The sequence below is a fragment of the Mus pahari genome, chromosome 9, assembly GCF_900095145.1.
Source record: "Mus pahari chromosome 9, PAHARI_EIJ_v1.1, whole genome shotgun sequence".
Classification (NCBI taxonomy): domain Eukaryota; kingdom Metazoa; phylum Chordata; class Mammalia; order Rodentia; family Muridae; genus Mus; species Mus pahari.
In genome coordinates, this window is record NC_034598.1 from 80,077,200 (window position 1) to 80,090,163 (window position 12,964).

The 12,964-nt window shown below is 51.0% G+C and overlaps 1 protein-coding gene and 1 long non-coding RNA gene across 3 annotated transcripts in view; both read left to right on the forward strand.

Moving 5' to 3' along the window:
• The first annotated feature begins 225 nt into the window (after positions 1 to 225).
• Positions 226 to 4,929, forward strand: LOC115064700. 2 transcript variants are annotated; one of them, XR_003844532.1, is made up of 3 exons: positions 226 to 314; positions 720 to 818; positions 4,796 to 4,929. It is a non-coding gene; the product is annotated as an uncharacterized LOC115064700 (long non-coding RNA). The 2 variants fall into 2 exon arrangements; XR_003844531.1 differs by having other exon boundaries at positions 266 to 352.
• A 3,071-nt stretch (positions 4,930 to 8,000) lies between these two features.
• The window catches only part of Plxnc1 (plexin C1), a 153,811-nt gene continuing 148,847 nt past the window's right edge, over positions 8,001 to 12,964 (forward strand). Inside the window, exon 1 of the mRNA XM_021204886.2 lies at positions 8,001 to 9,130. Coding sequence (XP_021060545.1) covers positions 8,069 to 9,130 — 1,062 coding nt within the window. The 5' untranslated portion in view covers positions 8,001 to 8,068. The remainder of the gene's footprint in view (positions 9,131 to 12,964) is intronic.

Sequence of the window (12,964 nt, forward strand, 5' to 3'; positions counted from 1 at the left end):
AGCTTTCATGAAGAGGGAAAAGGGACCTTTGACACCGTAAATATTTAATCACCATTGAGATGTCCAAAAGGTGAGGGAATGGACGTTGCAGATTGGTTGGCTCTGAGGAGCAAGGAAACGAAGCCATAGCAGTGGGGCAGGGGGTGGGGCAAGGGGTGGGGCAGGGGTTGGAGGTGGGGGTAACCTAAAACATGCCATCTTTAGAGCTTAAAGAGGCTCACATTCCTATTACCTAAGTGTGCCTGAGCTATGAAGGAATCGAGAGCATCGACTTATCTCTTCAAATATTGGGCGGAGTGAACTGAGATCTGGAGGTGAAGAAGTCTGCCAATCTCCTCCTAATTCTGTTTTGGTAACCATGAATAGACATGAAATTTCTAGACCATATCGAGGTGACTGCTGGAGTTCAGACTTGGGGGAGGAAATGTCTAAAGAGGAAGGAAAAAAAGCTGTCTGTTCGGTTTTGTGTCTTGTTTGAAAATACACTTCAAACATTCGACAGTATTTCAGAGATCATAACCGCCTGTGCCCCCAGCACCTCCTGAGCCCTTGGCCCCCGGTTGTCCAGATTCACTTTTAAGTACTTTATAACTTTATGTTTTAACTGGAAAAAAAATAATCTTGCCCAGTAGGGCTTCCATTTGTTTCTATCAATGGGCTGAATTTAGTTTAGGAAAGGCCGTGGAGAAAGAATGAAATGTGCCTTTTCTCCTTGCCAGATCTGGATGCACCAACTCTTTTGGAAATAAAGGGCATGTAATTTGCCAAGTGTTCCTGCTGAAGGGCCATCCCGTATCTCTTCTGGATCCTTCTTTGAGGTAGGTTGAGTTGATGGTTATATTCTGGCAGGAAGCAGGTGATATGAACGGAAGCATTAAAGGGGTGCGGTGGTGGCTGAGGTATGGGCTTAGTAAGGGGGCAAGCCAAAGCCGGCATCTGTAGGAGGCGCTGCATGCTACAGGTACAGGGAACAGGGTGAGGGGTACCGAGTAAACCAGGGCACTGAGAGAGGACACCCAGTGGAACCAGTGGCTTTTTAGAGGACATGGTCATAGCCAGCATACTGATTATCAGGTAGGGATCTCCCACAGGGCTTCCCATTGGCTGAATCCAACCAGAAGCCAAACCGTCCTTAGATGCAGACTTCCGGTATAGAACGGGACCAGAAAAGCAAGGGATGATAGGAAGAACCGAAGGCTACGCAGCCCGGATGGGCAAGAAGAAATACGCAGAAAGGATTGAGGAAGGGAGGAATAGATTAGGTTCCGCTGGCATCCTGACCTAAGAACTCATGGTACTGTGTACAGGAAATGGGCACATCCCCTCCCCGCACCCCCTCCCCGCTGCCTCTCCTTTCTTTTGTTTTAAGTCATATCTTAGTAAAAGATTTTTGAAAAGACAAAACGAAGCCAGGCATGGTTGCACGTGCCCGCAATCCTAACACTAGAGAGGTTAAGGCAGAAGAATTTCTACTTTGAGGCCAGCCTAGGCTACACAGCAAGAGGCTATCTTTAAAAAGCGGGAACAGGGGGATTCAAAAGATGACTTTTCTTGCAGAAGACCAAGGTTTGGTTCCCAAGGCCTACACAGCGGCTCACAAATGTCTGTTACTCTAGAGCCAAGGGATCCACTGCCCTCTTCTGGCTTCTGTAGGCACTAGGCACACACACAGTATGTGATATATGCACAAGCAAATACTTATAAATGTGAAATGCAATATTATTTTTTTTAATGGCTGGGAGATGTTTCAATCAGGAAAAGTGCTTGCTGTATAAGCTCAGGGGCCTGAGTTTGGATTCCAATGTAAATACTGGGCATGATGGTGTAATGTCAGTAACCCCTAGGCCAGTGGGTTGGGAAACATATGAATCCCTCGGGCTCACGGATCAATTAGCCTGTCCAGCTGAATCAGTGGGCTTCAGATTCTTTAGACACCAATGCTGACTTCTGACCTTCATTTGCATGCACACGCAGGCCTACAGCCAACCCCTCACCTGCCCCTCCCCACCCCCACATTTACAAAGAGGGTAAAGCCAAAAGGAGCAGAAGGCCAAGAAAAAGGTTCAACCCTTACATTTGGGATTCGATGCGTGAGACCCTTAGCATCAGCAATCCAAGTGGAACCATCACGTCCTCAAGACGTCCCCAGCGTGGATGACGACAAGAAATGCTTGCCCCCCTCTTCCCCAGGACCACATGCCCAGCCACCAGACAGCCACTGCCCATACTCAGTACTCATTCCAGGCTGCATAGTGAGATTTTGTAGGGAAGGCAAGGACCGCGGAATAAGTAGCGTGGGCTCGGCAGAGAGCACCGGATTGCTCGCCCTGAAGTCCAGCTACTTCATTGTCAGCTGAGAGAATCTCCCCACCAGAATCTCGAGGAAGCGGAAGCACAAGTGACTGTGGAGATATCTGCCTGTTAATCTTATCTTCTGCTATTCATTTTAAGAGTTTGAGTTATTAATATGAAGGTCTGCTTTACGGCAGCTCTTCTCGTTGAATGAGTCTGTGCCGAGCTGCCTGCCAGTATCAAGGGACTCAGGGGCCCAGGGTTACACTAACAGCGAGTCTCTGAGACATGAGGGCTGAGCACAGACATGGAAAGATTTTTTTTTTCCTTTTTTCTAAGAGGGATCAGTATTTTGTATTTACCCTCAATAACCTTCTGGTGCTTCATTTCAAAGGAACATTAAGAAAAAATACAAGCCGGGCAGTGGTGGCGCACGACTTTAATCCCAGCACTTGGGAGGCAGAGGCAGGCAGGCAGATTTCTAAGTTCGAGGCCAGCCTGGTCTACAGAGTGAGTTCCAGAACAGCCAGGGCTACACAGAGAAACCCTGTCTCAAAAAACAAAACAAAACAACAAAACAAAACAAAAAAGAAAGAAAGAAATACAAGCAAGGATAGTCACACATTCCAAAAATAAATCTTTATAAAAAAATAATTTTAATTTAAAATTAATTTAAATCACTTTAATCAATTAATTTAGTTAACTTAAAATTAAATAATTTTAATTTTAAGAGACCACCCAAGTTGCAGAAGTGTCCTAAAGCTGAAGATGTAATTAGCCGATGAGTTTGCGTACTTCCTGCAGATCTAGAAAACTCAACGGTTGCTGATGACTTAACTGTATTTTGCTGTCAATCATGGGTGGCCTCAGATCCTTCACAGGCATGGTGGGTGTTTGAAGAGACTTCACATTACTGAGTCTGGGCCCAAGTTTATTTTCCATTGCCGTGAGAAACACCATGACAAGAAGCAAGCTAAGGGGGAAAGGGTTAATTTCATCATGCATCTCCTCAGGATTCAAAAAAAAAAAAAAATTGCCCTGCAGCTGTACCTACAGACCAGTCTGATGGAGGCAAATTCTCCACTGAAATGCCATCTTCCCAGATGATACTAGTCTGTGTCAAGGTGACACAAACTTAACCAGCTCAGCCCGCCGCTTCCGAGACAAAGCACGGAGTGCAAGAGTAGTTTATGTCCTAGACCCTGCAGCCTCTGAGAAGATTTGGCATTTGCCACCCTTTCCAGAGGCCCTTATAATAGTGAAGGCCCTTACGGGCCTTAAAGAAAGGCAGCGTTGGAACCATATGTCCACCTCTGTTCTTTTGTCTGTAAGTGTCACTCTTCCGAGAAGCAATATGTAATCCAACTCTGCTGAGTCGTGACAGAGAAAGCTGACAACTGGAATGTTGGAGGTGAGCCCATCACACTGCCCAGCCTTCTTACAGGAACTAACACTGGGTACTGTCACCAAACATAGAAGGTTACTCTCCATCCATCGACACGTTGAGTGACAGACAGGACCCGGTCTTACCCTCCCTCAGCCACACCTTGAGAGTTTGTTTAAAGTGTGGCTACTCTTGACCTTTGCCTGTGGAAGGAGAAACACTGAGAGGGAGAAAGACAAGAATGCTGGGGGAGGAAAGGCAGGCCCCCCTGGCCAGCCAGCTTAGCTTAACCCCTGCCATCAATGAGGTGACAGATGTCACAGCCAGATCCCTCAGTCATATCTCATGACTGTGCTGAATTCGACTGACTTCTCCTATTGGCTGAACTCTGTTCAACTCCTCTCTTAGCATTCACTCAAACTATAAAACGACACTTCCTCTAGTGTACTTTCAACTATCTGCTAATCTGCGGGCCAGGAAGGATGCTGGCTCAATTCATTTTCCTGTCAGTCACCAAAAGGGACCAGAAACTTTGATAAGGTTTTCAGCTCGAAGACCACATAGATATGAGCAGAGCTGTGGAGAGGAAAGGTGGCCTGTCTGAAATTCAAGGAGGTCAAAACAGATGTGATCTCTGTGGAACTGCTCTGATTCTGTGCAGGGTGTTGTAGCTACACAGAAAGGGTGCGTAAAGAAGCTGTTGACTGCCAGAACTAACATTCTCAGTTGCTTCTGGCTCCCATCAACCCAACCGGCCCTTTAAACCATGGTCAGTTTAAAAGAAAGAAAAACAGAAAAGTGAAATGTGAATGATAACCATCTTGTGACTGTGACCAATTGCCTAGAGAACAGCAGTTCTAAATGTCCCAAGCCTCAGCAGGAAACCACAGAATCTATAAAGCCCTGTCTAGCAGATACGAGTCTGATTGTAGGTGGCTTGATTAACCCAGATAGCCTCCAGTGCCCGAGGGAGTGGATATTTTCTCATTATGGAGACTTTTCCAGCTAGCAAAGGCTGTGCGTACAACTGCTCAGAACCCATCTGAACCACCTGTTTCCGTGGCAGCAGGTCTGTCTGGAGGATAGATCTGTAACCACTTTCTTTTGTTTGGTTTTCAGCCATTTGTGTGACAAGAAGTTCCGAAATGTGTCATAAGGGACACCAAACAAGATGGATGGGCTCGGCCAATCGGTGAGGGAAGCTTTGTCATGAGTTAGCCGAGTACCCTCCGCCAGATGGGTGTGTCTAAGAGAAGGCCTCTAAAGAAATACAGACCCTATGCCTAAATATTTATTTAGAGTTGTTCATATTTCCCACACTTTTCAAATGTGAATGTGCATCCTGAAGGTGGAGCTTTAGTACAGGAGAAAATTGGGAAGGGGCAAAGGCGTTTGCTCAAGATGGAGAAGGATCAGTGAAGAACCTGCTTCCAGGTTTCTTAATCGCCTACATTTTTCATGCCAAAAAGTTAACATGGATTCTGGTTCCTTCCACTACAGGAGTCTACACACAATTAAACAGGAGGAGAGAGAAAGCCTGCTTACTGGAATAGGGCTCATGGTCTCAGCAAGCTAAGGAGATGCAGGGACCATCAGAGCCCTTTCCACGCCTTGCTGATAATTTTGGTAGGATGTTGTTTCTTCTTTTTCAAAATGCAGCAGCAAAGAACTGAGTAGCAATCAACGTGCCACACCATGGAGTCTGTTTAATCCAAATAGTTTCCAAGGTGCTCTGTGACTGACTGTAGCAACTCTGTGGGGTTTAGGGAAATGGCTTGCTTACCAGCGAAGTAAGACTATCTCCAAAATGGAATTGAATGCTGCTTCTTGGTCCATAACACTGCCATAGCCCATCTATGAGCCAGCCACAGTGACTATAAGAGACTGATGCATGTATGCCCTACTATGTTGGAGGGGGATTATTTTGCTTTTTATTTATTTATTTATTTATTTTTCGGATTTGAGTGATGCAAAAAAGAATTCTTAAAATATTCCAAGTGGTGGCGAATGAGTGTGGGGGGGTATTTTTTTAGCAAGTAAGCCACTTGATTTGCTTCGCTTATTAACATCAACCTAGACCTACATTCCCCGCTTCTATTTTCTCTCCTCTACTTTCTGACACTACAGAAGAGGTGACCTCCAGCTAACATCTGAGAGCATCGGCACTGCCCATCGACAGAGAGAAACAACGATAGCCAGTCCCCAAAGAGGAGGTTGCACATGGAAAGATGGCCACGGACCATCTTTTAAAAGCCACTGCTGAAGGAATAGGCTCTCTCTCTCTCTCTCTCTCTCTCTCTCTCTCTCTCTCTCTCTCTCTCTCTCTCTGTGTGTGTGTGTGTGTGTGTGTGTACACACAGCAGAGAGAATGGAAGTCAAGGCCTGGCTAAAACTCTTATCACTGAGCTACATCCACCCCCTAATACTGCAAGCTGCACATCTAGATTAGACTTTCAAGCTTCTTGCCTTCTCCTCCCTTCTGCCTTTCGAAGCTCCCGTCTCAGCAGCGGGTGTGTGTGGGGGGGCAGATCTAAGCAGTTCTGTGGAAGTGTAAAACCTGCAGCAGGTGACCTGCGAGGAAGCTCATTCAGCGCATGTCCCCTTAAAAAAAAATACAGATTCCTATCCAGACCTGGGGTGAATTGGAGCTAAGAAGGGAAGATCGCACAGCAACCAGCTGCGGTCCTAGGAAGATCTAGGAAGAATGCAGATCATTTCTTAAGGACCCATAAGGGTATTCAGCTCCCTCTCCATTCGCCACAGAGTTGAAGGCACTAAAGCTTGCCTCTGGGAAGCCCGCTTCTGAGAAAAACGTGAGCTTGCCTGCTCCCCAGAGCACAGTGATCTTTCTGTTCCAGAAATTCTCGGTGGCTTGGGGGGAGGGCACCCCAGCTGACAGTTGCTACCTGGATGAAGTGGGAAATGGTGGCAGAGGGAGACCTTCTAGAAACATGAGAGAGCTCTGGACTCTTGAGATGGGAGCCCTGGCTGCTGAGCCCCAATGTACTTTTTTGCCTTCATTCTCTGGGGAGCGTTTTAGTGGCCACAGGTGGCACTGGACTAGCAAGAAACCTGTAAGAGGCTCCCAGGTGTGGATTCGAATCTCTGCTGTGCTATTTGCTAACAGCTGTACCCGGGCGGGTTCCATAGCTTCTCAAAAACCGAGTAGGGATGGTGGAAGTCACTAATTAAGACCGTTGACCCGAGTATCAAGTGCATCAAAATCTACACGGTGCATTTAGAACTACGCCCAAAACGTAGCAAGTTCTCAATAAATGTTAGCTTTTGTCACTGGGGTTAGATAGTGAGCAGAACTTTCTAAGTGCTATATCTGAGAGTCTGGGACTCCGTTGCCAAGGGAGACCAGGGAGCCTTTTCAAATATGAGAGCTCTGGCCCGAGGGATTGTCCACAACGAGAGTGTGGCGCCTTTCTCCTACCTCACTCTGACCAAGGGAAGCCCACCCCCGGTCACAGGGGCGCCTTGGTCCCCCTCAGCCGCCTCCCACTTGGCCCCAGCTCCCCCCCCCCCGGCGCGTCTCTCAGGCCTCCCTCCCGCCGCTCCACACCTGTCAACCGCCCTGGCAGCCTCCCAGGGGCTCGAGCCCTGGGCCTCCACTGCAACCCGTTCGACCCTGGGTCCTGGCTCCGCGAGCCTCGCATTTGCCCGGGGCTGCTCTCGTAAACAAAACCCGGGCGTTGGAGCAGCCCCGCGGGCTGGAGGGCGCGGGAGCCAGCTCGGTGCGCGGTTCCGGCGCCGGGGGAACCCGGGGCGAGCAAGGGGCGATGGTGGCAGCCGCGGCGGCCGCGGCAGGCGGCTCAGCTTTGTTATGAATAGATGAAAGAGGCCACCTACACAGTAACCCAAATTACGAGACCTCCCTCCTCCCGATCTCACCGAATCAAGAAGGGAGGGGAGATGGGCGTGGAGGGAGGGCGGGCGAGAGGCGGAGGGCGGAGGAGGAAGAGGATGAGGAAGGGGCCAGTTGCATCCCACTTTCACAATGGGAAAGTGAAACGCACAAGCGCACCCAACCTCTCCAGCCCTCCCCGCCCGCCTCGCTCCCCTCCGCCCGTCCCCTCCCTTCCCCTCCGCGCCTCCCCGCGAGCGCCCGCGCCGCACAGAGGAACTCTCCGGCGAAGGCGGACGAGGAGGAAGCGTCTCCGGAGCGCGCAGGGCTTGCCGCCGCCGCACAGGCTGCCGGAGCGAGCCCGCCGCGCGCCGTCCTCCCTGCACTCCTTCCCGGCCGAGCCGAGGGGATGGGGCGGCCGCGGGAGCCCGAGCGCGCGCAGGAGCCGCCGCCGCCGCCACCGCCGCCCGCGTCTCCGTCGCCGCGCGCCTGAGCCGCCCGAGCTGCCGCGCGCCCTGCCCGGGGGCGGCCCCCCTAGCCCCATGGAGGTCTCCCGGAGGAAGACGCCGCCGCGCCCCCCGTACCCCGCAGCACCGTTGCCCCTGATCGCCTATCTGCTGGCGCTGGCGGCGCCCGCCCGGGGCGCGGACGAGCCGGTGTGGCGATCTGAGCAAGCCATCGGAGCCATCGCGGCGAGCCGGGCGGACGGCGTGTTCGTGGCGAGCGGCAGCTGCCTGGACCAGCTGGACTACAGCCTGAAGAACAGGCTCTCGCGCCTATACCGGGACCAAGCGGGCAACTGCACGGAGCCCGTCTCGTTGGCGCCCCCCGCGCGGCCCCGACCCGGGAGCAGCTTCAGCAAGCTGCTGCTGCCCTACCGCGAGGGGGCGACCGGCCTCGAGGGGCTGCTGCTCACCGGCTGGACCTTCGACCGGGGCGCCTGCGAGGTGCGGCCCCTGGGCAACCTGAACCGTAGCTCCCTGCGCAACGGCACCGAGGTGGTGTCGTGTCACCCGCAGGGTTCGACGGCTGGTGTGGTGTACCGCGCGAGCGGCACCGACCTCTGGTACCTGGCGGTAGCCGCCACCTATGTGCTGCCGGAGCCGGAGACCGCGAACCGCTGCAACCCCGCAGCATCCGATCGCGACACGGCCATCGCGCTCAAGAACACGGAGGGGCGCAGTCTGGCCACGCGGGAGCTGGGCCGCCTGAAACTGCGCGGTAGTGCGGGCAGCCTGCACTTCGTGGACGCCTTTCTCTGGAACGGCAGTGTCTACTTCCCCTACTATCCCTACAACTACACGAGTGGCGCTGCCACCGGCTGGCCCAGCATGGCGCGCATCGCGCAGAGCACGGAGGTGCTATTCCAGGGCCAGGCGGCCCTCGACTGCGACCACGGCCACCCTGATGGCCGCCGCCTGCTGCTTTCCTCCAGCCTGGTGGAGGCTGTGGACATCTGGGCCGGCGTGTTCAGCGCGGCCACTGGAGAGGGCCAGGAGAGGCGCTCCCCCGCCACCACGGCTCTCTGCCTCTTCAGGATGAGTGAGATCCAGGCGCGCGCCAGGAGCTGCAGCTGGGACTTTCAGGCGACTGAGCACAACTGCGTAAGTCCAGCCCCCAGGGCTCAGATGGAGACTTGGGTGACATTTACCAAGTCTCAGGTTTACTACACCACCGACTGGCCGAGATTTCAAGCTTCTCTAAAGCACAGTCTGGGGTCCCCAAAGGGAGCGTGTAGAAAGGGTGACGGGGTAGCGGGGAGGATTGGAGGGAGGTTCAAAACTCTAGTGGCTGCCTCTCATCTTTTTAGTACAAATGCTGGCGCTTGTTTAGGACTGATTCTTCCCCCCACCCCCCGGCCATCCTCTGTTCCTAACCGCTTCTCCAGACCGGAGTCTCAGTGGGCATACGGGCTTGACCATTTGAGCTAACAGTTACTTGATGCCCTCACAGAAAAAGCTAACGAACCTAAAGGACTCGCCACCACACCCCGGCCTTTGTGCCCCCCACCCCACCTTCCAATCTCTGGCTGCAACCTTATGTGATGTGGTCTGTAGAGTTGTGGCCTGCTCCGCACTGGTAAATAAATGCTACTGTGCAAAAGCCGCTCGCAGACCGCCCAGCCTGAACCAGTACGAGGGGGCGGGGCTGTGGCTAGTCGAGGGTGGCTGTGGTCTCAACCTGGTGGAGAGAACCGGAGGAGGCGGGAGGCAGCTTATGGTGTACAAAGCCTCGCCCTGAAAAGGAGAACCGGGTGGGGGGGTATGGGGGGGTGGGTCTGGAAAGTGTTGGGGGTGCTCCAGGCAGTTTCTGGGGCTGCAGATTTCCAGACTAGATTGCGGGGCTCTCTGGCACCACCCTTGAGCTGTGTGCCTAAACCAGGCAAAAGACACAGGTCTTCCCTCAGGGCTCACAGGGCAGCCACAGCTTGAAATCTCGAGATTGACAGTTCTTTGACCGGAAAATAAAGCGACAGTTCAAGAGGGTCTCGCTGATGGGGATTACGGAGGCTTTGTGTACTTCTGCAGAGGCCTTTGCCCTCCCAAGGCTTCTGGCAAGTAACTCTGCATATGGCTCCTGAGAGGGAAGCCTGCTGAGAGCCTCCTTAATCGCTGGACAGAATTCAAAGAGCAGAAACGGAGGGCTACAGGAGTTGCTATTGTTTTGCTGTAAAATGAATCCGAGCGGGATGGGGGGGGGAGTCTTGGAGTGGAGAACTGTTGCATGTACGTTTATTGTGTACCAGGGTGCCTGAAACATTTCCCCTAAGGTATACTGATATGCGGGTAGAAAGGCACTCCCCCCTCCCGCCCTGCAAAGCACACCTTACCAAATATTAGTCTTATTATTCATGGAGAAAAAAAAAAAGGCTTCCGGTCACTCGCTCCTTCTCTGCTAGGGCAAGCACATAGCCATTTAATTTCACTACTAGTATAAATTAACAAATACACAAAAGAGCACTGGTTGCCCCCCCCTCAATGGTTTAGCCTTGCTGTAAGCATACAACTTAATATTTAATATCTTACTTTATATATCTTCATAATCTAATTGCTAAAGTTTGGTAAATCACTGCCTTTTTTACTTCTCTGTTGAAAGACTTGAAACCTCGCCGGCCCCCACGCGCCCCCATTTTACTTTGCTTCGGTGTTAGGCAGTTTGTCTGTGGGGTGAACAACAACAGCTCAGAGGCCCACAGCAGGTAACTACCACGGAAGTCCAAGCTTTGCCATCTGACAGCTGTGTCGATGTGCTGCAGAGCCAAAACATTTCTCTTGACTGCATCTACCTAGTGGGTACTGGAGGACTCGGTTTCCTTCCAAACCCAGCATGCATCCCGAATACATTCAAAATCCAGTTTTTTGGCTCAATCAGGTGTTCCTACTTGCACCGGGATGGGGAGGGGCAGGATTAGTCTAGAGCTGTTTATCCTTCTTCCTGAGAGAGAGCTGCCCCTTGGAAATCAAGCAAGGGATAAACACAGGCTGCCAAAAATCTGGAATGGGGGAAAAATAATTAAAACAGGTCCCTGCACAGCGTTTCTTGCTGCTGTTATTTATTGAGAACTCCCAGGGCGCTCAGAGCAGTGTGTTCTGAAAGATGGGGTCTCTACCCTCTGAGCTTGTCATCCAAGTTAAATGATAATACTCAGGTTCAAACAATAGCTTGCCTTGGCTGCACAGGTGGGAGCTGGGACTTTTCTTTCTCTTTTCTTTTCTTTTCTTTTCTTTTCTTTTCTTTTCTTTTCTTTTCTTTTCTTTTCTTTTCTTTTCTTTTCTTTTCTCTTTTTCATCTAAGTAAAGTCTCTGCTCCTGGAATGCATTAAAAGCTTTAATGGGATTGCATTTTAAGAATGTTCGAATGAAAAAAAAAAAAAAAAAAAAAAAAGGTGGTAGTTTTCATGAAAAAAAGCCACAATTTGCTAACCAATTAAATAGGCAGATAAGATACTTAACTCAACAAATACTTGTTTGATGGCCTGCTTGTGTGAGCCAGTGAGCTGTGCTGGGTGCCAGCAAAGAGACAATAGCAGGTTGCAACCCTGCTTAATGGGGTCATGGGATCAGTGTGGCCTCAGCTGTCGCTCAAGGAGAATGTTGTCACTCGATTGCATTTCGTTTTTCGGGTCTTGAATCTGTTTTTTTTTTTTTTTTTTTTTTTTTTTTTGAGAGGCATGCCGAATTATAGGTGCCTGGAACAGGAGTTGGACCTGAAGCACTCCATAGAGGGAGCTCCAGCAGACTGCAACAGCTATTCCTTCCTAGCAAACACAGGCTCTCCCACCCCGATTTTCTTCCTTTCCTTCTTTTCATCAGCGATTCACAGGCTACCAAGGCTCAAGTGTCTAGACTTGCTTGCCTTCTTCCTTCCCCTCTCTTGCCAGCTGGTACCTGTATGGCCCATCTTTCACCAACCCATGGTAATGATGGAACTGGCCAGGCAGTGTTTGCCCGTCTCTTGGGTCTCTTATCTCCCAACTCCTCGCTCTCTTCCCCGCTGAGGATTAATTTCTGAGATACAACGAGTGTGTACTCAATGCTTTACACACACGGCATTCTACCCCCCTCCTCTTCTTCCTCCTCCTCCTATTTCTTACCTTGCCACCAAATTTCAGTGTGCTTTCACAGAGATCATCCATTAACTGCAGACCCCAAGCACACCCTAATGGCCAATCTCTGCAGCCCCACTCTCTGAGGCCCCTGGTGTGCCTCAGGGTAACAGGCCCTCTCCTAGATAGTTTTGTGACAACTTGACACAAGTTAACGTCATCTGAGAGGAGGGATCCTCCATGTGATTGGTCTCCTGTGGGCCCTCCAAGCCTGTAGGTCATTTTCTCAATGCTTGATGGGGAAGGACCCAGCCTATTGTGGGCTGGGGTACCCCTGGCTGCTACTCCTGGGTTCTATAAGAAAGCAGGCTGAGTAGTCCAGGGAGCAACACTTTGCTGTGATGCTGTGGCCTCTGCATCAGCTCCTGCATCCAGGTTCCTGCCCTGACTTTCTTCAGTGGTAAACAATGAGGTGAAAACCCTTTAAGCAAACCCTTTCTTCAGTAGCTTGCTTTTGATCATACTGTTTGACCCCAGCAATAGAAACCCTAACTGATATCCTTCCCCAAATGATGTTCCCATGAGTCCTTCAGCAAGCCCCGCAGGTTGGTTCTGTGAAAAGCATCCCATTTCCCAGATTGAAGGAGCTATGATCAATAACAACACGAACGCCAACGTCTCGAAGCTTAAACCTAGTCCTCCCAGTATCGATTTCTGTGTTCTTTTGGCCATCCTGGTTCTTCTGGAAATGTCCCCCTGAAAGTTCCCTAATTTAAAAAAAGGCAGGAAATGATTGCCCTTTGGACAGTGGTTCTCAACCTGTGGGTCGTGACCCTCTGGGAGAGAGGTTGAATGACCCTTTTGCAGGGGTCACCATGTCAAAGAGCCTGTA